Below are 26,447 nucleotides of genomic sequence, written 5' to 3'. Positions count from 1 at the left end.
AGAAAGACAACTGTGTCGCGGGCTGTAAGTAGCTTAAAAAGCTAAAGCATGTTTTCGCTTTGTTTTTAATTTATAAACCACTCCAAGTTTATATCTAATAGCTATTAATACAATTCACTCAACAGTTCAGACAACAGACTTAACGTTATTTCATGAACCTACTGCCTAAGTATTCAGACCACATTCTTCCATCTCAGCATAACTGACCCAAAGGAGTCCCAAAGCGCATCAGGAACATCAGCTGATCTGAAGCTTGATTTACAGAAGAGCCCTGAAGTTTTTAATTCTATTCACACAGAAGCTGACTCTTGCCAGCAGTTACCAAAGACATCTTTGAAGCACACCAATTGATGTGGAACACATTGATTCAGAGCTGGGTCCGCACAGGAATGCCACTAGTTCATTCTGAAGTCAGAATCTCCTAGTGTAAGTAATGAAAGCTTCTTATAATACTCCATTAATTTGTAATAAACACTTAGGTAACTTCTAGATTTAACTTTTTTTTAAAGCAGCAAGAGACCATTAGCCTCCATTTATACAACAGATGGCATCAAACAGTTTTGAAGTGTGCAGACTCAATAGCTTTTCCCTGAAAGCCAACTGCCTCAGGAGATTATTTTCATGCATTCACACACAGCACTGAGCATAATGAAAACAAAGCAACTTTTGCTCTTATTACTTAACAGTTGCCAAGTAGAAATCAATAGGTTTTGTTTCTTGATTCTTCATAAGACCTTGGTATTTTCTGTGAGTCACTCCATTTGTCCCTGCAGAAAAGCTGCTGGCGTGCAGGTTTAACTAGTTTATTGGATTACAGCCGGATTAACAGTTATTTACAATTTCCTCACCCTTCAGTCTTCATTTTCCAATTTTTCAAGCACAGAAAACATGAATTTTAAAGGGGAAAGTGCTTTCTAAATTGCAAGACAACACACAGAGAGCAGGTGATACACCTTTCATGTCTAACGAGGGTGTCAGGTAGGAAATTCAGCTGCATGGCCATTGTTCCAATTTTGCACAGCTGTTTCGGTGCTTGCATCAACTATTCTGCTCTTTGTCATAGTCTGGCAGCAGGTAGAATTACAGCAGAGGTAAAAATAATACCTATTCCAGCAACCTGCAAAGCAGAGCGAGCACAAAGATGCATTACTGGACTAAGGTGGACAGCTGGCCATTAGAGAAAGGAAACAGCAGTTCAGAGTACTAATTCCTTTCCGTAACCGCACATCAACTAGTTTTCAAAAAGCTATTCAGCAAACAACAGTGTGACAAAATTATGGCAGAAATAAGTTACAGGAAATGCCTTAAAACAACACGTTCTCTTTGAGTGTTATATTACAGCAGGGCCAAGAAGCACAAGTCATGGTCAGGGCCTCACTACGCTAGGCACTGCACCAACACAGAGGCACGGGAGAGGAGGGCTTTCCGCTAATAACTCTAGTTGCCGTAAAGGGTCAGCAATCTCCTCTTGCAGCGATTGCCTTCCTTTTTCTGCCACCTCAGTCTTTTCAGCACCGTTAAGCTAGTTTGTGGGCAGCCACATCACTTGGGAGCACAAAGCTGTCTGCCATTAGGCCAGGTAAGGAACAGGCACGGATAGAGATGAACTTCATCCTGTCGGTGTGTCTCGGCTCACACCACAGCAGGTTAAGAGTCCACCTGAAGCCTTAATTTTGAGCTTCCCAGTTCACCTGGTACCACTGGTGGAAGCAAACCGCTGGTCACCAGGACCTGGGCTGATTCCCCCCAGCTCCTTTCTTGTAAAGGTACATCTGCAACCCCCACTCCTAAGGATTGCCCCTCTTTTAAAGCAAGACTAAGGATTTTTTTTTCTTTGATTATAGACTTTTATTTTCCTTAAATCTATGTCCTATTACCAAAATATTTTTCTCCTTGCCACAGAAACACAGCATTACATTTGCACACACAAATATTTGTGTCAACAATGACTGTGTGCTCTTCCAGCCACAGAAAAGTTGAACCATGAACTCGAAACAAGGAATCAGCCAGCAAAAGTAACTCAAATCACAACAAATTTTATGCTGTTCGCAAGAAAGCCCCTAAACAACCGAGTTTCATTTTCATAGAATAGAATCATAGAATCATGTAATCATTTTCAGTAAAATGAAACAACCTGAAGAACTCTAACCTCCTAAAAAAATCATTCCTCTATAGGAAAAGCCACCTACGGATGTGTCCACAGCACTTGACAATATCCTCCTTGTAAGTCATTCCCACTACGCTAGTAACTCCACTCGTTATCGATTTAGAAAGACTTTGATCCTGCCACTAGAGAGGATTAGATGAGCAGAGACTCACTCCTCTCCCCGGTGCCATGTCTGTGCGAGCTGGGGTCACCACGCAGCCGCTCTCCCACCGCGCTGGCCATGCAGCGCCCACTCCCACGGGCCAAGAGACCTGAATCAGCAACACCGGCACCGAGAGGTGACGGGGGCTGAAGGCAAACGCCGGGAGATACGGGGGAGACTCCAGGGCTACGGGTGCTTTATAAACGCCAGATAGAGACAACGGGGAAGAAGAGTTACAGATAACTGGGGTATGGCAGCAGGCACCTTCCCCTTTTGCCACCGTCCCCAGTCCCTGCTCCCTCCCCCCTCCCCAACCACAGCCAGCTCCCCCAGCTTTGCAGGGGGAAGGGGACAAAACCCCCCTCAGCACCGCCAGCCCAGGCCCTCCTCCCTGCAGCGCAGGCTGAGGCAGCCCCTTCCCCTGACAGCAACCCCCCCAGGGAAGATAAACCCCCAGAGCTGGGTAGGGCTGGGCTTTGGGCTCCCTGCGGGGCCCAGTCCCAAGTCCTCAATCCCCCCAGCCCGGTGTCCCTCAGGGGTCGCGAAAACCCCACCCCGGAGGTGAAACGATATCCCCCGTCCGGGCCGACCCCTAAGGTACACCCTCGTCCAGGGGTAACGCTGCCCCAGAGCCTGAGGAACTCCCCTGGTCTCCCACGGCCCCTCAGTGCTCCCCCCACCCCAACCCCACAGGGACCCCCTGGCCCCTCACGGCCCCGGGGAAAGGGGCAGACCTATCTCACAGCGGCGACCCCCCACCATCCTCCTTTCGTTGCTCGGCCCTCACCGCCTCCGCAGGGCCCGGGGACGCCGGACCACCGCTCTCCTCCTCCTCCAGCCCCGGCGCGCCCAAGCGGGAGCACCCGCCACCGGCCGCCACTTCCGGGTGCTGCAGCCGCCCCGGCCACGTGACGGCAGGGAGGAGCGCGGGCGGGGCGTGGCCGAGGGCCGCTATAGCTACCGAGGCGGAAATAGAGCCGTTCCGGCACCATCGCTACCGAGGCAGAAGCCACGTGCCCCGCGGCGGGGCGGTGATTGGTCGGTGGGCTGTGAGGGGAGGCGGCCGCCATTAGCGCCCCTCAGGCGGGAGCGTACGAGGGGCTGGTGGTTGTTGCTTTCTCGTTGCTCGGCCGTTTCTTCACAGAATTGGATTTTAATTTAGAAAAGAAAGGCACGGCCGTTCTCTGGTGGTGCTGTCTTCCGCTCTCTGCCGCTGCTCCGCTTGGCGTAGGCGTCACTGTAACCTGCCACCGCCATCCAGTGGGAGAGCGCGTCATTTTTTTGGTATATGTGAGAAATCCCGAGTGATTTCAGTGAAAGCACCGGTGAGTGAAACGGTGTAGTTCAAGTTGGGTTCATGCCTTTAATATAGTAGGTTTTATTCAGCTCCCTTGATCCGGGTGTTGTGCAGCACTTGCTTGTCTAATCCAAAACCTGGATCTTTTAAACAGCTGCGTCCATTCAGTTTGTTTTAAATAAGCTATATTTAAGGCTATGGTAAAAACTGAGTATAGAAGGTAAGTTAGAGGGTGTAATAGTGCTGCCTGACTTTCATATATACACATTTGCAGGTAAAGCTCTAGCTGAAAAAATTGTTCATTCCGATAGTTTTTCATAAGTAGCATTTTACGGGTTGGTTTTCAGCACACAGTGCTCGAGGGGAGGCTCAGAGCGGCGAGCTGAGCTCCCGCCCCTTGCCGTGAGCGGTCTGGATGCGCCGTGGGCTAGGTCACAAACCTGTGTTCGCGCTTCTATCAACGCACGTTGGCGTCTCCCTGAGCCTAACCTGCTGTTCCTGCCGGACTCCCTCAAAAAGCTCCTGAAAGGAAACGCAGCGGTGGATTTAATGCAGATTAAAATCAGATTGGTAGCTGTCTGGCTGTAGTTGGTGGTGTTAAACCTGTATTGTACAAGGGTTAAAATCCATCCAGATCTTTGCGGAAATTAAAAACTCCACGCCATATTGCTGCCGCACGCAGCCGAGCGGCACGGTGCGTGTAACCCGCCGTTGGTGTGGTCCGACAGCGTTTGCCGTAGGGCAGTTTGGGTTAATTGAGGAGAGTGGCAGGATGTGTTCCTGTCTCTGAGTCACTCCTCTAAATACCAGCTGGGATTAATTACCTTCATTTAACTATGAGAGGTCTTTTCCAACCTTAGTGATTCTATGAACTAGGAGTTGAAGGTGAGTTGAAAGAGACTGATAGACACCTGGAAGTTGTAGGTGTGTTCCCCATGAGATACATCTAAATAATACATTTAATTAGACAATATGTATATTTATGCATAATGTTCCCTGCCTGAGGATCACCTGGTGAGGCAAGGCGTTGTTTCTATCTCTCTCCCAAAGCTGCTTCATTTTGCTTAAAAGTTTTCAGCTGCTGTTTTGGTTTGATTTTTTCACAAAAGGCGTGTTTAAAAGTTATTTCTGGTGTCGAAGGGATCTAAATTTCTCCTGTGGTATTTAGGAAGCAGAACTGAAAGGCGGGAATGGCCTGAGAGAATGTGCGAGGCTCAGCGAGGCCCTGAGGAGCCGCCGCCGCCTCTCGGACTACATTTCCCACGATGCAACGCGGCGCCCCGCCGGCCGCTGCTCGCCCCCGGGACTACATCTCCCATGAGACCCCGCGCGGCCGGCGGGGCCACGGCGGGCGAGGCGCCCGGCGCGCTGCCCGCTGGGAGCGGTAGTCCGCGGGGCGTGCGCCGTGACGGCGGGCAGCGGCGGCGCGCTGCCGCCAGTGAGGCGGCGCCAGGGGTGTTTACGGGGCGGGTGGGGCGCGTAGCACCGCCGCCAGCGAGGCCTAGTCGGCGGCGGGCCGGGCCCGCGGCCGCACCATGTCCGCCTGCCACAGCTGCGCCGCCGCCGCCCGCCTGCTGGGCTCCACGCTGCCCTCCGCTCGCAGAGGTAACCGCCGTCCTCCCCTCGCCGCCGCCCGGCCTGGCGCCGCTCGCCGGCGGGGCCGGGCCCTCCGCCCCGCGGGCCTTCCCTTCCGCCCGCCGCCGCCTCAGAGGGACACCCCCCCACCCCCTCCCCCCGGCCGCCGCGGGGCTGTCACCTGTCCGTGCCCCGCCGGTGGTTCCCAGGAGCGGGCCCCGGCCTACCGCCGGAGCAGGGAGGGGAGCCCGGCGCCCCGGGGAGCTCCGTGCTGCGGCGCCGCGATAAGGGCTTCGCTTTGGCAACGGCTGGCTGCCTCGGCCTCTTCTTTCCTTTTTTTTTTTTTCTTTTTTTTTTTCTTCCCCTTTAATCTTTTGCTACTGACACCCTGGGTGGTGTGAGGGGGCGGCGGGTGGCGTGTAGGATTAAGGGAAAGTATTACACGGGAAAAAATTCTGGAAAATGAACACGCACAGGAGTATCTTTTGTGAAATGTAATGGGAGAATAGATTTGACTTCACCGAGAGCGATTTTCAGTAGCAGTTGTCCAGTGTGTGTTACCCTGCGGTACTGGTAAATGAGCTTGATTAGCTGACTGATTAAAACTGTGGGGTTTTTTTCAGCCTAAACTTGAAATAGTTCTCAAAAACGCTTGGGCTCGGTTATCAAAAAGTCATTATTTCCAATGCAGTAGAAAGGTGAGGTTCTGCAAACCACTTACTGGCAGTTGAAGCAGAGGGAGGTTGTTACTTCTTTTACTACTTTTGTCCTTTTCAACATGTTTTTGCGGGTACTGAGAGCTGACGTACCACGCGCTGCTTTTAGTGAAAGGCAGACTACCTCCAAACTGCTGAAAGTCTCTACTGCTGCCGTGTTTGCAACAAGGTTTTGAGTGAGCGTACCCTCAGTAATAGCCTGACGAGTCAGAGATAATTTATTGCCTTCAAGATATGAGTTAACTCATTGCAGTTGACTTTGAATTTACATGTCTGGTGTCACCTGTGCTCAGAGGTTTAAATGAGTACTTTCAGCTCCAGCCTGTCTGGTGTCATGTAAACTCATTGAAACAATAAAATTTAAAGCAAGGAACATTCTAAATTAACTTCAGAATTATGTATTTTTAAAATTTGGGTGGTTTTTTTTTGTCAGAACTAAGATTTAGAAGGGATATGGAAAAGAACATGAGACTAAACCACAGACAAAGAGTAATAAGTTTGTTTATGCATCAGCTTTCCATGAAAGTTCTGTAGGTAAACAAAACAACTTATTTTGGTGCATTTTTGCTGTTGTGACAGATTGTCTTCTGCCAGGTGCTTTGCTCTTGCTGATTAGTACGAACTTGAGAGTATTCAGAGTGCATGGATCAGTCTAGTCGGTCAAGTGTTGCGTGGGATAAAGGAGACTTGTCTTTTGTCACAGCTTTCCTGGCACTTTGGGCAATAGATTCTTCCAAGATATTTGAAGCTTGGCCCAAAAGTCAGTATTTCTTTCCTCAAGGATTAATTAAAGGTTAATAAGGTGTAAAGGAGCCTCCCGTTATTTCTTAACGCACTAAGCCGAACACCCTGGATAGATGCCATTGCTGCTACAAACATTCTTACGTTATGTACATGTCCTTTAAATTTACCCTTTCAAAAAGCACCCAAGCCCTGATTGCCAGTTGTGAGTGAGCAAATACTGCTGTGCCAGCCAGCTGTTGCATATTTGAATGTTTATCAGTATCTGAATCATTCACTGAAAGTTGCCGGGAATTGGACTGGAATGTTGGTATCTCCTGAAAATCTGACTCTGGGCTTATTTATGCAAGAAAGTAGTTACGATAACTTTCTTACTGCTTTATTCTTTGATTGTACAATGATGCATTGTCAAAGAAGTATCACTCAGACCTCATGATAAGCACAGGAACAAGATTCTTTCTGTTTAGCCACAGCTGATGTAGCAGTAATATGAATATTTTTCTCTTTCCTCACTGGTTTGGCCTGTCTACACCATTTAGAGTTTGGCTTGTGTAGCAGGGTGGGTTTAATGTTCCCAACAGGCTGACCAGCTAAAACTTTTGTAAGAGTGAATTTAATAGCCACAAAAGCATTATGGCATGTGTGTAATGCTGCTGGCGAGCCTGGATCTGCTGCCAGTGTCTCGTCAAATGCTGGAGGTGAAGGCCCACAGCTGCAGCGTTTCTGCATCACTAGATGGGCACAGTGGGTAACATGGCACTTACCAACTTGGCACTGACACTGCGTACGGTTTCATAGTTCATCCAGTACAGTTTTCAGTGCGTTTTCGGTGTCACACAGGTGCTTTGAATTAAAATCGGTGATCTTTAGTCCATGTGTAGCGCTTAGTGGTAAAATGTTTGAGTTCTGTATTAGTGCTTCACCCTTTCTGCACGGGCCAAATCTCCCTGTATTGCAGGAGAATTGTGTGACTTCAGGGTTTTGTTCAGGGGAGGCGGGTGGTTTGGCTTTTTATTTTATTAAGGGGTCTTATCAGTTCCCTTTAGAAGTGGAAAAACAAACCTCAGTAGAGGAATGATCTATGAGGAATAAGTCCCCAAGACAGGGAATTAATGCAGACCAGTTTTTGCATTGTAAACACTCACCACAGCTTATTCTCTACTGACAAATGCACTTGGCACACGTAGTCTTCAGAGCTCTCTGCAGATTCAGTTGAGAGAATGGGACTGCTTGTGAAAGGGAGCCAGTATTTTTAAGGTAACTGTGATGTTTTCATAGTTTATCCTGTGTAATCTAAAGCAGCTTGCTGTGTTGCAGTGGCACTCAGGAGAGGAATTTAAAATTGGAAAGCACAAAATTAATAAAACAACTTCAGATCTTGTCTTGGTCTCATCATTGTGTTGGTTGTGACTTTGTAGAGGCCTGTGAGAGTTTTCCTGGTATATTTAGGCTTGTCCATAATGCTTTTCTTCTTCATTTTTCTGTTTCCTTGTTATGGTAGCAAGGTGAATTTTCTTAAATATCCTCTTTCAACTAAGATTCCAGCTGTTAGTTTTCAGTGTTACCTCTTCCAGAGCAAATGAACTGTATTCCTCCTGCCATTCTTACTGTTTTTATTCTCCTCTTAGAAGAGTTTTTGGAGTTTTCTATAGGACCCCCTCATCTCTCTAACAGTAAAACCGTCTATTATCAGAAAGTTTTAATTATTGTTGTTGCTATATATCTTTTCTGTTGGTAAGTCACAGATCTCTTATCAAAACCAGAGAGTAAGTGTGAAATTTGCCACTTTAAATGAGAAAGCGATATGAGATACGGGTTCCAGGCTCTTGCCTGTGATGAGAGATGTTGAAATCATAAGCATGAGAGATGTTGAAATCGCAAGCATGACCTATGTTGGTTCACATCATACCTAGCCATGAAATGTAATCCTGCCCGCTGTTGCAAGAGGAGGAGAAGGCTGTTTAGTTTCTCACTGAGGTTTTTTTTTCATGTTGGCAATGAGCTATTTCAGCAAGTTAAGATGACACTGTATTTACTTGTGCCTGTCTGTCAGCACGTGCCAGATATGAAGCTACCTTTCAGTTTTCCTCAGGACAACTTTTTTTGCCCAGCAGTACCTCAAATTTCTGGAAACTCATTTCTAGTAGAGTTACCAAGAGAAAGCCAAATCCAGACGTGCAGTCTCTGAGTCCGAGATGTTTCTTTGATAATTTTTGCGTAATAAGGAGACACTTCAAAGGTCTCTCTTCAGGGGTTGAATTATTTCACAACAAGTGCTGGATGTCGATTGTATTTATCACGCTGAGGATCGGTTCCGTAACTGGGATGTTCCCTGTTCCGTGACACAATGGGACTCTCACAATTGTCTGATGTTAGAGAATATAGAATTACTTCTGGGTCACTTCTGGACAATCCAGGCAGCTTTTAGTGAGGTGAACCTCAGGTGGTGAAGAGAATTTATTTTGGATAACTGAAATTTGGATGCTCAGAGTTGAGTTCTGTTGCTGAAACCTTTGAGCTCCATTTAATATAAATAAATTCTGGGGTTTGGTGGCATCGGGATTAGAACTAGAGTATTTTTAATGTTTAACTTTCACGTTTTTTCATTTTTTAGGTATTACTTGTGGTCGTACACGAATCCCTGTTTTAGGAAAACTTGGGACTTTTGAAACTTGTTCCCTGAGACGAATTCCTCTTAGAAACTTTTCAGAAACACCAGCGTATTTTGCTTCAAAGGATGGTGCAAGCAAGGATGGTTCTGGAGATGGAAGCAAGGTAATCTCCACATGTTAGGTTTTTCAATGGTTTATATAAAGTGTTTCTTAAATATTTTAGTACATCTTTTTCTTTACTTAAAATCTTCCTGAAATCATTGCTAACTCTTGACACTTCTGATCCTTCAAATTGCCACAACTGAGAGTGAATTAAAAATAAATTGTATTGGGAATTTGTTAGGAGAAAAACCTTTTAAACATCCCATAATGCTTTTCCCAGTTCTATAAGTTGCTTTGCCTAGGGTAAAGGGACACTTGAAAACTTTGTAGGACGTTATAAATCCACATCAGGTTTCTGGATCTCAGGAAGGAGTAGTAATCAGAACTATTCTCCTTCAAAAGCCTGCTACTCCCAGGTAGGCCTTTTAAAGTAAGTACATTTTAAAATGTTTTTATTTTCAGCACTGATGTGGTAGTTGTATTAAGCAAGACAAATTTGTGAGGAGACTAGCTTCATTCTTGTTAGTAAACTCTAATCTATTTTCATCCTAGTCTTTCTCTAATTATAGTTAATAAACAGCTTCTTCAGATAAATGATTACCTGAGAATAAAAGTCTCTTTAGTCAGCAAATAAGATTTTGAGAGTTCACAGGCAATAACTTTGCCTTGTTATGGCATGTTGTGACATCTGAGGAACTGTCCAGATGACACAAGTGTGTTCTGAAGGTTCAGCTTAAACGTTTTAAAAAAATAAAGATGATACAAAATTCTAATAGTCTTTATTTCTTGAGAAGGGTTGCGAGGAGAAATGTGTAGGCAGGCAAGGTTTAAAAAAATGGGGAACTGCCTTATGAAAGGGAAGAGAGATCTTTGCTGTTCCTTGAAATAGCTTTTATTGTTAATCAAAGTATAAAGGCATAGAATGGGTACAAATTTAAAAAATGTTAACCTTGGAGACCACTAAGCAGGGTGACACGGAGGAAAATAAGTAGGTCTCTGTCAGGGAACTCTGCCTTAGAAGTAAGAAATATTTCCAACCAATTTCTGAGATGCTTGTTTTATAGGCCATATCTGCCCTACAGCCATCTGCCAGCATAGCTACATCTGTCAAGGACGTGAGAAGAGGTGTGGCTTCAGAAACCCTTAGAATCAACACAGTTGGGATAATGAAATTACTTTCTCTATAAGTATGATCTGTTTTATTCTCTGGGGTTAGAATAAATTACATAGAAATATACTACTAAAACATTCTTGACATAGTTTAGCTTGTTATTGTTCTAGTGCCAGTCAAGCAGTTCTAATGTAGGTGCGGGATGCCTCTTCCATGGGCATTCAAAACTGGCAGACCTGGGAAATGTGGCTGTGTGTACTCTTCAAAATGTTTATATCCTGGTGTACTAAGTTTTCAAAGCCTTTAAAAAATCCTGATGATAGTTACTTTGTCATTCAGCTGTTGCAATATTCGCATTGCTGGATTCCATAAATGCACTGCTGCATGCCTGATGTAACAGCTCCATTGCTTGGGGCTAATTGTCTGGAAATCTTTTTTAGAAGTCTGTCGGTGAGGGGGGTGGTAAAAAGTCAAGCGCTGGAAGCTCTGGGAAAGGAGGGAACCAGCTGCGCTGCCCGAAGTGTGGTGACTTGTGCACGCACGTGGAGACCTTCGTGTGTAAGTTTTAATGAATACTTCCTTTTTTTAAATAGACGCAGATGTGACTTTATTTGTGATCTAACATAGCCCTGATAATGAAGTTTTAGCCTACCTGATTACACAATGTCAAAAAATTTTGTTGTGCTTAGTTTGGCCACGTTGGCTTAAGCATGTATTGTCTCTGGATGTGTTTGTGTAATCTCTTGTGATGTGTGGTGGAGCAGAATATGGTAGCGGAATTCCGACCGCAACTGTGAATATGCAGTTTTAAAGTGGTTTGTTATGTGAAGCATAGCAAATACTGGTTTAACTACTGATATTTCTTTCTGCCTGTTATTTGTAAATATATACTTATATGTATGTATCTTTGTAATGTCTGTCCTTCATTTACTAAATAAACTTCAGTCCTGCGTGTGCTATGACCAAAGTGCTTATCCAGCAGAGGAATTCGGATATGACAGATGGCTTACTAGAATGGTCTTCTACTGCGAAGCTGGATCTGTAATACATTCCAAACAGGAGGCTGGAAAGTCCAAATAGAAAACCCAAAATGTGTCAGATGCCTGGCAACCAGCAGCAATAGCTGCTTTTTTTGAAGTACACTCCAAATTAGCGCCAGTTATGCTTTAGGTTCTGTCAGACTTGAAGACATTTCTCCTTATTTCAGTGCTAATGAGACCAACCTAGAAAATAGTTGTCAGAAAGCAAATACCCAGTGTTAGTTGCTGGGGCCCAAGGAAGAGCTGTTGAGTCATAATCAGGCTTGTTGGACGAAGAAGCTTAAGACGAGGTCAGCATAAACTTTTTCAACCGTTGTTAATAATGAGGGGATGTGCTATTATTTGCTGCCACTTGTATAAAATACTATTTAATAAAGAGGATCAAACATCATGAATCACAAAACAATCCTATAATAACAGTGTATTTATTAGTTAGATAAAAGGATTGGTCCTTAGCTACTTCTTTTTTTTCCCCAGAAATAATAAGACCTTTTTTGTTTGAAAATATAGTCAACAAGGTTTTCTGAAAAATCTGGCACTAGTTGATGGAACTAGAAGTACAGTCTTGTGTAGTGTTCAATTTGTTGGCCTCTCCCTGGACTAGGTGTGGTTGAAAACAGTGGAAGGATTTTTAACCTCATTTACCTTCTCAGATGATTCATGAGTAGGCAGAGACATTTTGAAACTCTCTCACTTCACTAGTGTGTTTGTTCCCCTTGTTATAGGAGATTGTGATTTTATGTGGAAATACCATTCAGGCATTGCCCTGGAGTGGAAAAACCACTGTGTATCCCTGGAAAGCAGCAACAGACTTTAGTATATAGTCAGTGTTGCTAGGAACCTTTAAGTGTGTTTGAAAACTTTTTTGGGAAGAGGACTTGTTGATACTAACATTATGGGAGAAGACGTCTGGTATATGCAATTTCAAATTCACAAGTAGTGATGCCACATGTGAGTTGCAGCATCAGAATGGCACAAGTGCTGTAAACAGGTTGGGGCTGCAACCCACTTTCTACTTGTAAAAACAGTGTTGCAGCTGGTCAGGTCTGTCAGAAGCTTGAAAATCAAAATGTGAGGAAGTCTGCATGTGAATTATTGAGTCTATCTACTTTTCTCATCCTTGCACGTTCTATTCTCGGGCTTTAGGGTTTTACAGCCTTTAAATGAACTCTGTTGGTAGTTCAAACTAAGCACAGTGTCACCAGATAATGGAGTAGAGCAGGCTTTTTTGTCCATCTTGAGAACAGCAGTCATCAGTTTTCTGTTAATTGGTAACTTAAAAATTAAACCACAGATTGTAATTGCTCTAATTTCTGAGAAATTTTTGTGAGTCATGGTTAAGTTTTTTCTGGACCTGTCTTGTTTATTCTGCTAATTTGAGCACACTGCTTCCCAGCCAAACTGTAGAATATAAAGTGGCTGGAAAACAGAAGAGCTAAGTTCTAATTAACTTAAAAACGATTTTACAAAAGAAAACAAAAACTAATAAGGAAAAAAAAAACCTGTTCCATTCTGCCCAAGATGAATGGGTTGCAGGTTGTACTAAGCATAGTGTAACTTGATTTTTCAGATAGGGCTTTGATGTTGCTTAGTCAGGAAAAATAATGAATTTGCTCAATTCTGGTTTGAATTACCAAACTGCAGAGCCCTAAGTAGATATCTAAAGCCAAAAGAAAGTATGCAGTCAGCATTTGTATTAGGCTTTTCAGTCATTTTTGAGAGAAGTAGGGAAACAAAATACTGAATAAAAGCCATGCTTATTAGTAAATTAATTGCCATAAGTGGCAGTGTGACAGGCTGGTTGGACAGTGGAGTGAATTTGTAACGGGGCTTCACTTTGTGTCCGTGAATCTTGCACAAGTATTTGCTCGGCAATGGTTTTCCAGTAATTAATAGTTAATGAAAAATATGATCCAAACCAGGAGGAATTTTGCTTTGCCACACTTTCTCCACAGTTCCTATATTGTTTTGGGTTGTGAGACTCTGAGCAGAGTTTTACGATCAGTGAAATAAGAGCTGAGCATCAGATGTAGAGTGAAATCCAATAGCTTTAAAGCTGATCGACACTTGAAGAAGCCTTAACTACCCATGGCTTTTACTGTCTCCACCTGATGCCATCAGGTTAGTGCCCATCCTCCAAAGCAAGGCTTCCCTGCTACTGTATGTACTTCATGGGCAAGCAGCTTCCCTGCTCTTCTTCCTGATATCTTTTTACCTTATAGCAGTTTAATAGTAGCCCATTATCTCAACCCTACAAGCATTTTTAAGGTTAATCCTTCAATTGTTTTGGCTTCCTGCATGTACTGTGAAAACCTGGCGTTTTCTCTTTGGCAAGGTCAGCTTGTACGGACTTTAGAAATCTCGTTGCAAATCCAGCCTCCCTGGTAATGTTGCCAGTATCAAAACCAACACTTGGCTTGTGTTTTACCACACTAAATATTTGCAGACTTCCTAATGACGGTGAGGTAATTTGACATGAAGGCCCTTTGCTGTGCTTGTATATGTTTGCTAAAAGAACCTATGAAAACATGCCAGTATTTAAGAATAGCAAAGATGCTTGCAATTTTGAATGCTCAGTGTTAGGGAGATAGCAGTACTTAAACTTGATTTCCTTGCATTTCAGAGCAAACTTCTCAATTTTTTTTAATTGTTTTAAAACTCTCATTGACGCTTTGCTCCACATTGCTGTGTAGATGATAGAAACTGGCCAGTGTCACAGCTGTGTGTTGATAACCAAATCTCCCCAAGGCACCCCATACATCACAGCTTCTCTGTAACCAGGGACCCTATCGGTCTTGCTGAAAATTAGGAAGATCTATAATAACCTTCCTCTGTGCTGCTTGGAGTAATTGATAAAAGTGTACTCTGCGTGGTAGTTTTTTTCAGTGAATGATGTTTGAAAGGTGCACAATAGTATTCTTATAGCCTGCTCTTTATTTTCTATTTTTTAACCATTCCTGTGGATCTATAAAGGGGGCAAGTATTCTCGTGGCTATTCCATCCTAATAAAGCTGACTCTTAGCATTGCATAAGGAAGGACAACAGCCTAATGGCAGTGTAGACATTAAGAATATCAGAGGTGTTTTGAGTGAGCACTGGGAGAAAGTTTGGGGTTTTTTCCCTACCATATTGTTGCTAAATAATAGTTATCTAAGCGGGGTGGGTGCGTGCAAGTGGTTCTCCATTGCGTGCCCATCAGGCAGATAACAGTAATTTGGAATGTTGCCAGAAGGACGTTGCAGCTGTTATACAATTTTGTTTTTTGGAGTAGGGTTAATAAAGCTGTTATGGTCACGGTAGTATGTGCTACATCATTAAAATCTGCTGGTCTTACTTACACAGTCATAAGGTGTGTTTAATATTGAAAAAAAGAAACCCATTTCTCTTGCTGATGCCAGCTTTCTGGAAGGCAGCAACAGGTGATAAATAAGCAGCTTGTTTATTGCTAGATGTTGTTAATAAAATCAGCTGCTACTACGGTGTTCAAGCAGTTTTCTAAAAACTTTTGATGATTTCAGAAGATTTGACATTGAATTTTTTCCTGTGGTTGTTTTGCTACAGTTATTTTACTTTTAATTTATTACAGTACTAATATTTAAGTCAGCCATGTTGCAAGTTATTTGCATTTAATAGCATAGTGATATGGTCAGAAAAGATCTATTTTGAATTACAGATTTATTCTCTGCTGTCTAATTATTTCAATTTTGCTTTTCCAAATGAAAAAAAAAAGTGCACGTTCTAGTTTGCAGGCTTTTGAAATCAGTCTTTGGAGATAACATGATTTCTTGAGACCTGGTCCACAAATTCAGTGGTAGGAGGGTTTGGCTTTTGGAATTTGAAATAAATTTGTTCTATTCTTGACAGTAAAAATAAATAAGCAATAGATCTTTCAAAACATCAGAGTCCTGATCGGCTGTTGCATACCACAGCTGCCTCTTGTTGGGATGAGCCCTTTGGGTGACTCGAGTGTGCTCCATGGTGTTCCACAGCCAGTGGGATGCAGAGAGCGGGAGCTGCCACAGCTGTCCTCTCCTGAGCCTGCTGCATGCTGTCTTTGATATTGTAGAATGCTTCCCCATGCTTTAGTCTGCCCCTAACCACATTTTCTTTTTTTTTTTGCATGCTAGTTTGAAAGTTAGGAACAATTCCTGCTTAGTTAGATGCCCTCATTAATTTTGCATCGCTCTGAGACACAGTTTCCTCTTCTGAGTTTAGCACTACTGAATAAGTACAAAGTAGATTTTTGCTTTTTAATCCCTTGTTTGGTTGCTGCTGTGTTGTGACTTTTTGGGCAAATTGCATTCCCTCTGTGTCAGATTTCATAGTCCAATAATGGCTTATAAAGCTTCTAAGGCGAATGAAAGGGAAGTGTTGTGTAAACACAGAGGTGGCTGCACTGTCTTGCAGGTGCTTGTCCTGTCTATGACAGACTCAGGCTGTTGAATGGGTGCTGTCTAAGCTGTTTCTCTTACTGTTTTATTTTACTTTTTCTGCAGCTTCCACCCGTTTTGTGAAGTGTGAAAAGTGTCACCATTTTTTTGTTGTACTATCAGAGGCAGACACAAAAAAGAGCATCATTAAAGAGCCCGAGTCAGCAGCAGAAGCTGTGAAATTGGCATTCCAGCAGAAGCCACCGCCTCCACCAAAAAAGGTATGGTTGTTCATTTCACCCCAATGTTTCCTTGTATTACAGTGTGGTGAAATGCTTTGCTTCTTAATCTGTGTCAGGTGTGTAACAGTCTGCTGTGACAGAGCCACAAACAAGAAAGATGATTAGCTCAAGATTAAACCTTTGAGAGCTGTGTGACCCAACAGAGCACTGATAAAGGGAACAAGTAGATCCAATAAAAGTAGTTGGGTTTGTTTTCCTCTGGCTTCATCTTGTGACGGAATTCCAGTACCTTCATTTTCTCCATATGACCCTGAGACTAACCTCAACCTTCACCAACCCTGGTATCTTTTGTTTCCTGCTATGGCCTCGTATTCAGCACCCTAATGTTAGCAGCTTCTCTCAGTAGTTGCTGAACCTTTTATTTGGCCTGTTCCTGGTTGAGGACCACGGCTGATTAGCTTTTGGCAGTGACCCATCCTAAATCATTTGGTTTCCCTCTCCCAAATAGCAAGGGAGCTTGTTGTGTTTCTCAGTTCCTAGTGGACTGTAATGATTTCTGAAGCTGCATGCTGCTCCTGGGTGGTCTACCTGGGTGGTCTTGTAAAACACTAAATATTCTTGAAATTTCTGCTCCTCTTACAAATTTGGGTAAAAATGACAATGGGTTTAAACATTAGTAGGGGAAAACTGACTGACACAATGTGATTGTGTAAGTGCTATGTTTTTAAGTAAACTTATCAACAGAAATATAGGTTTTATTTTAGAAGTTGGGCTTGTTTCTCAGTTCTGTGATGGTTGGTTTAGACCAAAGTTCATCTTTGGCACAATGTTCTATTTTTTCATTTTCTGCTGCAAGGTGATCTAGAAGTGTTACTAAGATTGAGTTATTTTTCAGATTTATAACTACCTCGACAAATATGTTGTTGGTCAGTGTTTTGCCAAGAAGGTGCTTTCAGTTGCTGTGTACAATCATTACAAAAGAATCTACAATAATATCCCAGCTAACCTGAGACAGCAAGCAGAAGTTGAAAAGCAGACTTCTTTAACACCAAGAGGTTTGTATGATGTTTGGTATTTTTCTGGTCAAATAAGACTTATCACTTCAGGGCCCTAACTTAAGAAACCCGAGAGAGGTTTTACCTTGACGCTAGGTGTTCTGTAACTGAAATGATCTAAACAAATTTCTATTAAATTTAATTTCCACTGCATGTGAACTTCTGTGATTTATTTAAACAGTAATCCAGAAGGTTTATGATGGCATCGGTATTGCTTACCGTATTACATGGTGAGCATTTTTTACTGACGCATGTTATCGGGTATTTTCCTTTAATTTGTAAAGTGAGCCTCCTAAACTTTTCTTTCTGATCTCATTTACTGCCTAACGGTAAATCTGCTGCTTAATCTGCAAGCAACAATGCAGATCATGAAGACAGTATTTTGCGTAGGTAATGTGACGAATAGCTCGCCTTCTAACCTCGCTTGCTGCTCTTGGCAGCATCTCTTGGTCACCATAGTATTGTCCCATATCTGGCAGGTGTAGATGGAGTTACTCTTGGCAGTACTTTTGCTACTGAGTAAGTGTGTAGCTATGTTGATCTAATTTATTTTTAGAAATAGGATTAAGTTACTGTCCCTGATTCAAAGTGTACCTTGATTTTTTTTTTTTAATTTTTTAAAGGCATTTTACTCTGTCTTGCAACAGAAAGTATGCTAAGCTCAGAAATCTCCCTTGGTTTTTGAATTTATGTAAAGAAGTATTTTAACTGAGGGGGAAACATTAGTAGCACTGTTCTGGCAATGGTAGGAGAGCAGTTGTGTACCTGGCACAGAGGCATTCCTGACCCTCCGCAGAGAGATAAAATGGTGCACACCCGGAGGGACTGGCAGGGAATTTGTATATTGGAGAGTACTTTGAAATATGTGAAGTCCTACATTGTAACACTCGGATATAAATGTGAGAGTTTAAGGAAGCCTTTTCAAAACAAAGTTGTATTATAGTATTTTTTCCCCTTCTAGAATGATTTTAAAATGAAAATCAGAGGTAATAGATTGTTACTGTTTTAAGTAGCAGGAAGCTTGCTGTCACTTGAAAAGTATGCAAGTTGAGTTTTGGGTTAAATTTGACAGCAATGAACACTAATTCATGTGGGGATTTCTTGTTAGAAATACATTCATATGCAGTGATGAGATGTATTCAGAAGAGGGCAAGAGGTGGAGAATTTATGATCTTTTATAAACTTATTTTTTATTACTGTTTTCATCCTCTCTCTTAGAATTAGAAATCAGAAGACGGGAGGATGAGTACAGATTTACAAGTAAGTGAACTCTCTCCTCATGTCCTCCTCTGCAATATCTACTCTTCTGATGTTAATGTAGAATAGTCTTCAGTAACGGCTAGTCTGAAATGCCGGGTCAAATTCTGTTTCCTTTTCTTCTGCAAGTAAATTTCATGGATGGCATTGGGCGTATTTTTAACAGAGGTGACTAGGATCTACTCTTTATCTAGTTCTAGGTGGAAAGCAAGTAAAATGTAAAGATACCTTTTATGAAGTTGGTTAAATAATTATCTGTCTTTGGAGTTGTCCTCAATAGAACAGGTAGAAATTGTTTTATTTTTAATTTAGAACTGAGGTGATTATGTTAATAATGCCACGCAAGATACAATGGGAGGTAGATAAGGGAAGTTAGGCAACTATTTTCTGCAGGGTATTTGTACCCCTAAAAGGCACTGTCACCTTGAACCTCAGAATGCCTTTTTTTAATCTGTGTGAGGGCAGTCATGTTTATTTTCAGTCCACGGGAACTGTCACTGGCTATTGAACTGCTTCCTTAGTCTAGCATAGATCAATTTGTGATCCCAGTTATACCTCTTTAGACCAGTTTTCTTAATCTTCAGTATTCTACCCTGCAAGCCTACTAGAACTAATGCTCTGAAAAAAAAAATCCATCTCAAGCTCCATATCTATGTGTAGAGACAAACCCTGTAACCCGGAACTAGGACAAGTCTTTAAGTCTTGAGAGTAGACCTGTGCATTGCTTTTGTAATTGTTATAACATGCCAGTTCTTGTACTTTCTCATCACAGAGATCAACAGTTTGGGTTTATTTCTTCTCATGTGTTAAAAAAAAAAAAGTTACCATTAAAAGGAGTCAATTTGTAAGGACTGAACATTTCTCTAGCCCTTGTTTTTAATGCAGAGGAATATTTTTTAGATAATCCACTGTATCGTTGGAAAGTTTTTATGTATGCAAACATGCGCTTGTGCAAAAGTATGATTGGAATGGATGTTTTTGTAATTGCACCATATTTCTGTTGCGGTCCTGTCTCTAAACTTCTGCACAGAGAGAATTATAGGTTTGCAGAACAAAATGGAACCACCAAGCTTTTATTGTGTATTTAAGGTAATGGCAGACCTTCTCAGTGCTCAAACAGTACCGCTATTGTTCCCTTCAGAACTACTGCAGATTGCTGGAATCAGTCCACACGGTAATGCTTTAGGAGCATCGATGCAGCAACAAATGAACCAGCAGATACCTCAGGAAAAACGGGGAGGAGAAGTACTAGATTCACCCAATGATGACATAAAACTTGAAAAAAGTAATATTTTGCTGCTTGGACCAACTGGATCAGGTATACAGCTGCGTGTTTTTATAGGTGTCAGATTTTTCTTAGAATTGATTGTTAATGAGTGATTTACCTCTTTTGTGACTACTCCAATTTGGTGTATAAAAAGCTAAACTGTGGATTCCAAACTGGCAATTTGTGCTTTCATGCCATGGTAACAAGCTGAGCTAAATCGCCTTGAAAAGGAAGGAGGTCTAGTCAGGTGGTTTTCTTTTTTTTTTTCCTTTTTTTATGCCTATATTTATTGACTGATTAAAAGATGGAACTTTCACTAAGCTGAAATAAAATGCATTTGAAGTTTCTGTGCTTTAGATGGCAAGTTGAGATGCTGTGGTTAGTGTTGTTTCACCTCTGGGACAGATCAGTTACAGGGGAGTTAAAAGAGAAGTTGTATTTGTGTGTTTGTGAGAAGTGGGACTGGTGGTGCTGAAGTTATAGCATTTTGCAGACTATTTGGGAGAACAGTCACTAAATAACACTTTAATTTTGCTTTTCTCCAACTTCAAAGGAGGAGCAATTGGACTTTGTGCTGCACCCAGAGTGTCTGCAAAGGGCTACTGGTTTATTTAATCTTTAATCTACGCAAGTACATGGATTTTGGTTGATATATTGTGTGATGTTTTATTTGTGATACTGTGTGCATTTCAAGCTGCATCAAATGCATAGTATTAGTCTAATTCAGGAATACAGCTTGCCCAACAAAAGGAAAAACCTGTGTATGAAAACTGGCTCCCTTGGAAAAGATATGAATATGCTGGCATAATTCAAAATGCCTAATGAGAGAATGATGATGCTATGGTAAATATTTGAGTTTGTGTGCTCTAGAGACATATATGGCAGATATAACATACAGTTTTTATGTTATTAGGTAAAACCTTGCTGGCTCAGACTCTAGCTAAATGCCTAGATGTACCTTTTGCTATCTGTGATTGTACCACCTTGACTCAAGCTGGCTATGTTGGGGAAGACATTGAATCTGTTATTGCAAAACTCCTGCAAGATGCCAACTACAATGTAGAAAAAGCTCAGCAAGGTAAACTCTTACAGTGCGTTTCCTGAAGTTTGTTCATAGGCTGCATTAATCTTGCCTAAGTGTTCCGAACGTTGAGACCACCAGTATTTCTGTAACTTATATTCCTGTTTCATGTACCTGAATTTTAATCCTTTAAATCAGAAATAATAAACCTGAAAAGACCTCTAAACATATCTTGTAGTTCTTGTTCTTGTCCATAGTCGGACAAGTTTGCATACACTTGCAATCTACAGGATGGCAGCTATCTTAAATTATTTTCTTCCCTGTAAGTTCTTGCTTCTCTGAAAAAGTGGAGTCTTCCTTAAATCCATTTTCTGCAACTACAGGAATTGTTTTTCTGGATGAAGTAGATAAGATTGGCAGCGTTCCTGGTATTCATCAGTTACGGGATGTTGGAGGAGAAGGTGTTCAACAAGTAAGTACTTCTGTAGAGTGATTTTCCTTCATAAGTGATCAGCCCATCAAGTCTACATATCATCCTATCTTGCATCAAATAGCATGGGAGTGTATGGAGTCATAGTTCTTTAATTCCTTAATTATTACCCTTTGAAACCCTCCTCTTCCCTTTTTACTTTCTTCATTTAAAAAAAAAAATCTCAGAAGCACCTCGAGACTGCTTCATAGAAACAATTCAATTGAAAAAACATCTTTGCACCATTCAGGTAGCAAGTTGCATAATGTAGGCAAGAATAGATAACATTTTCCATTTTGACCAAAGTCTTGAAGCAACTGGGATTGTCTCATATGGAAAATTGATTTGTTCAGACACTTACTGTTACCATAAAGGCATAAGGGGGGAGCAACAAATATAAGTACATCTGTGAAAGTAAGCACAGTATGGTGTGCCACCTTCTGTGATGCTACACAGTGGAATTTTATATTGCTTATTTTTCTTCTTTCCTTCTTAGGGCTTGTTAAAATTACTGGAAGGCACAATAGTAAATGTTCCAGAAAAGAATTCTCGTAAACTACGTGGAGAAACGGTGCAGGTTGACACCACAAACATCCTCTTTGTAGCTTCTGGTGCTTTTAATGGTCTTGACAGAATTATCAGCAGGAGGAAAAATGAAAAAGTGAGTGCATCAGGCTGTACCTGAACTGAAAAATTATCACTTTAATTACTGTTCACAGTTCTGACCCCTAAAGGTCTCGCTATATCTGTAAACCCTCTAAGTTTGTTTGTAGAGCAGTAGTTTTCCATCTGTTATGTGGGAACCTGAGGTCAAGCCTAAGAAAGGTAGCAAAGAATGAGCCTATTGTTGGTAGGCTTAGGTAGCTTGCAGTGGTCACTGCTGCCACAGAGACATTTTTAGCATGTGTAAATACGAAAAAAAATAGCGTGGGGGGGAGAGATTGAAAGCTGTTGGTAGACTTGCTGTCCCTGCTTCAGTGGTAAACTTATGTTGTTACCATGTCTTGCGGCTCTTAGAACCGATTCACATACTTTGTTTTTAGGATTTATAATAGGATTTCTTTCAGTTGGAGTGTACCAAATCTCAAACTGAGGAAGCCTTTGGATATCGGTAGAAAAAAGCTTTGACTGTCAATACTCAGATAGTTTGAGCAAACACAGTCTGATTGTGTGCAGGGGGTCTATTTTTACTATAAGTAATTTTTTGAGCTCAAATTAATATGTAAGACACAATCAGTCACTCCAGATTTTTTTAATGTGCATGGAAAGTAATTTAGGTACATAAAGAAAAGTATTGTAGTTCTGTAAGCATAACATGTTTGTTTTGCAGTATCTAGGATTTGGGACACCAGCTAATATGGGAAAAGGCAGAAGGGCTGCAGCAGCAGCTGATCTTGCTAATATAAGTGGAGAGTCCGATCCACATGAAGATATTGAAGAAAAGGATCGCTTGCTGCGTCATGTGGAAGCCAGAGATCTCATTGAGTTTGGCATGATTCCTGAGTTTGTGGGACGTTTGCCCGTTGTGGTTCCTCTGCACAGCCTAGATGAGAAGACTCTTGTACGGATTCTTACGGAGCCACGAAATGCTGTGGTTCCCCAATACCAGGCACTTTTCAGCATGGATAAGGTTTGAATTTTTATTTGGCGACTCTTCAATATTCTTGTTCATAAATACAGTGTTAAAGCGATATAAAATATCAATCTGAAATTTTTCCCGAGCGGAAAAAAGTAAGCTAACTCGTTAAAACCTGATGGGTTTAGATTGGATGACTGTCCTTGAGGGACAAGCAATCTGGAAACAGCTGAGCTGCTCTTCATGTTTACGTTCACGTGAACACCTGTGACCTTGCCTAACAGGCATCAAGAGCCACTTCCTGTACTGCAGAGGTACTTACAGTAGTTGCAGGTAAAGGGACATAGTCAGTACTGGTAATGTTAGTCAGAAACAAAGTGTAGCCAATGCTTTATGTAGCGTCAGTGTTAAATGTTCTGGTCTGTAACAAGTAAATTGCTACTGTTTGTTATTTTCAGTAACACTTGCACTACTGCACTCAATACACTGTTGAGTTATAAATGGAATAAATAACTAAACTTACCATTTTTCTCTACATAGTGTGAATTAAATGTAACTGAAGATGCATTGAAGGCTATAGCCAGACTGGCCCTGGACAGAAAAACTGGTGCAAGAGGTCTTCGATCTATAATGGTGAGTACGTTAGCTCTCATGTTGAGTAAACGAATGTACCTATGTTGGTGTGTACGGACCTGATCGTGACACCTTCCAGTCAAAACCTCACTTAGTTCTGGGTCTTATATGGATACAGTAAGGCTCTTTCTAAAACTGTGGGAATTCAGGGTTCTTCCAAGGAAACTCTCTAGCTCTGAAAATCACTTGCTGACCATATTACTGTGTAGAAGAGGGCACACAGAAATGTTTTTTTTCCCCTCTCTTTTCTTGTAGGAAAAGCTGTTGCTGGAGCCCATGTTTGAAGTGCCCAATTCTGACATTGTATGCGTGGAAGTTGACAAAGATGTTGTAGAAGGCAAAAAAGAGCCAGGATACATTAGGTAAAACCATAACGGACGTGTCAGAACAGATGAGTAATACCACTAGACAGGTATTCTGGTGTTTGCTGTAGGAGGAAGCAGATAAACACAAAACCATGCACACAGCCTAAAAAGGATCCAATTCTCTGTACACTTTACACAGCTGAATTAGTGCCTATTCTGTCCTAGAGACTTTGGGTTTGTATTGCTTTAGTTTTTAAATTTCTACTTAAAAATAAACTTATATATGAAGCTACTTTAAGCCTTTTGTGTGTGTGTGTGTATACCTGTAGAAACAGAAGTAAATTATAAGCATCATATGCTAACAGTAAAAATCAGAAGTTTAATTGTGACTGTACTGAAATTTCTGAAACTGCAGTTTTTCCTTCCTCCTTCTGCTTTTTACCACTGAGGTGGTTGGGGTGGTTTTTTGTTTTCTTAAAGCAAGCTCCAGGCTGCTGCTGTTCTCTTCTCCATCGCTCTTGCAGCGGTGGAGAGGCACAAAGGGCACATGTACTGATTTGCTGAACTCTTCAAAGAATCAGTTTAATGTTGTAAAGATTGTACTGTGGTAATGACGTGGTGGGACGCTGAAAGCGCTGGACAAATCTGGATTTAAAAAAAACCTTAATTTTACTGAACAAAGGGTAGAGTTGGGAGGGGATGGGTCAGGTTAGAAACACAGGCCTGAAATTTAGGGACTCTGGCTTAGTTTCTACCTGTGACAATTTTTTGGGGGTACATGCTTTGAGCTCATCTGTGTCTGTGCCTGCAGCTTGGCTCAGCACACCTAGTGTCTCAAAGGGAATGACTGGAGTGGAAGGCGTTACCCTGACAGCAATGGTTGCTTTGAGTGATTCTGTAGAGCACCAGCACCTGTGCTTGCTGAAAATTTAAAATTTACTAATTAAATCAAATGGCTTTACTGACAATGAAAAGCCAATGAAATCCATTAAGGAGACCGCATGCTGGTAGCGGTGCAAACCTGCTCAGCACCGCTTCCGGATCAGAAGGTTGTTTAGTGGATGGATGCATGTCAGCACATTTGTCACTGGGGCGCTTTGCAGGTGGCACGTTTACCAGAAGCTATGGAAACTGTCTCCGTTCTTTTCCTCAATTTCTAAAGTATCTGATCAGTTCGTTTTAATTATAGGGCTCCCACTAAAGATTCATCTGAAGAAGAATATGACTCTGGTGTTGAGGAAGAAGGCTGGCCTCGACAAGCAGACGCTGCAAACCATTAAATACTGTCAGAATGCTCGCCCACATAAAGCGCGCACGGTTATTTCCTTACGATTGCCTCTGGCTTCACTCTGATACTAAAGGCATTGGATCCATCTTGGATATGAGGCGTGATGAGGAACTTTATTAGATAAATCCGATCGTGCGTCTTATTGCAACATCGCATTGATTTATTGGATGGACATTGTGTGGACTTGGATGGCATAATGTTCACTTATGAATTGTATATTTCACTTGTTCAATTAAAATGTATAGCAAATACGGCAGCACCTGGATTGCTCTTTCCAGTTAAAATGGCAATGTGGGTGCTGCGGATAGTTAGATCTTACAATAATGTAACTCTACAAATGGGAAATCAAGATTAATTAGTAGAGGGTGAATAAACTCTTGGCTCCTCATACGACTCTCAGGGGGTTCTGTTGAGGTCAGTGTTAGGTTTCTGCTGGTGTTTGAAACCCGGTGGGTGCTGGAGTGACTTGTTACATTAGTGGGGGAGGAAGCCCTTGCGGGGGGGGTGGGGGGGGGATTTTGGAAGAACTGGGACAGGCTTTGTGACACTGCTGGGAGATTTTGCTGAAATGTGGCACTAGTTTGTTACAGTAATTGGAAAAATATCAAATAATGCCCTTTCCTTCACCTCTCCGGTAAGAGTTTCAGTCACCTTGAATACTGGGAAAGAAGGTGAAGTGTCTGTAATTTGCTAATTTTTCCAGAAGGGTAAACAAGATTTCTAGGAAGCCGTAAGCCATCTGCATTTGGATGAGAAGGTGACATAAATTTTTAATAACTATTAATGTTCTAATATAATACATGTTGTTTAACGTATTGGAACTATCATGCATCAGTTTTTTGGTGCCAGGTACTTGCCCAAACCTATCTTATAATGTTAAGAGATGAAAGAAGTAAATGTATAATATTTTTGATGTAACCGGTAGCGATTGAGATGACACACTGCTTTTTAAGTTATACGCTCCAATGCTAGTATTGCATCTCGTGGTGTTGTCTTTGATTTTTTTAGCCTCACAGCAGAGAAGCCCTCCCTCTTCTGTTCTACGCCAAAAGAAATTCGATCCTTTAGGAAAGTCTTTGTAAAAACACTAAAGGGCCTGTATGTTTTTGATTTGTGTCAGGAATTAAAATCATTGCTTACACCTTCGTTTTGTCCTTCGGTGATATGTGGGCTTAAGTTTTACTTGACACCCCCCCCCCCACCTTTTGAAAATTTTAATTCAAGCTATTTAAATAAAACTTCCATTGTTCTTTTCAGTCTAGTGGCTGTGTTAGGAAAGGCTACTGTGGCTGCATTGACCCTCTTTGTTGTTAATTTTTGTCATGTAAATTTTATGCCGTATTTGTGTCCGTACCCAGAAGCAGCGTGATGTGCACCTGTAGCCAGATGCAACAGATACTTCCCTTAGGATTTCAGGTTAAATGATCCCCTAATGGTTCAGAAAAAGCTGCGCTGGGAGTC

General features: G+C 42.0%; 2 protein-coding genes across 5 annotated transcripts in view; one reads left to right on the top strand and one right to left on the bottom strand.

The window, feature by feature from the left end:
• Window positions 1–26,447, bottom strand: part of SPG21 (SPG21 abhydrolase domain containing, maspardin) — a 60,065-nt gene that overhangs the window by 9,149 nt on the left and 24,469 nt on the right. The window contains exon 1 of one of the 3 annotated variants that reach the window (XM_064456099.1): window positions 3,097–3,231. The exons of the other annotated variants lie outside the window; for them this stretch is intronic. The gene's annotated coding sequence lies outside the window, so the exon portion shown is untranslated. Of the gene's footprint in view, window positions 1–3,096; window positions 3,232–26,447 lie in introns of those variants that run through there. 3 annotated transcript variants of the gene reach the window in all.
• CLPX (caseinolytic mitochondrial matrix peptidase chaperone subunit X) lies at window positions 5,055–26,131 on the top strand. Of its 2 annotated transcripts, XM_064456085.1 has the most exons (14): window positions 5,055–5,211; window positions 9,253–9,413; window positions 10,904–11,021; window positions 16,000–16,154; window positions 17,011–17,170; window positions 18,389–18,430; window positions 19,569–19,745; window positions 20,608–20,772; window positions 21,099–21,187; window positions 21,681–21,845; window positions 22,515–22,814; window positions 23,301–23,393; window positions 23,649–23,755; window positions 24,888–26,131. In XM_064456085.1, the coding sequence occupies exons 1-14, from the start codon at window positions 5,142–5,144 to the stop codon at window positions 24,976–24,978; spliced, it is 1,893 nt and encodes a 630-aa protein (XP_064312155.1). In that variant the 5' UTR covers window positions 5,055–5,141; the 3' UTR covers window positions 24,979–26,131. The 2 variants fall into 2 exon arrangements, with proteins under 2 accessions (XP_064312155.1, XP_064312157.1); XM_064456087.1 differs by lacking the exon at window positions 18,389–18,430.

The sequence above is a fragment of the Phalacrocorax carbo genome, chromosome 7, assembly GCF_963921805.1.
Source record: "Phalacrocorax carbo chromosome 7, bPhaCar2.1, whole genome shotgun sequence".
Classification (NCBI taxonomy): Eukaryota; Metazoa; Chordata; class Aves; order Suliformes; family Phalacrocoracidae; genus Phalacrocorax; species Phalacrocorax carbo.
The sequence above is the reverse complement of the archived record's forward strand: the minus strand, read 5'-3'. Positions and strand labels throughout refer to the sequence as shown.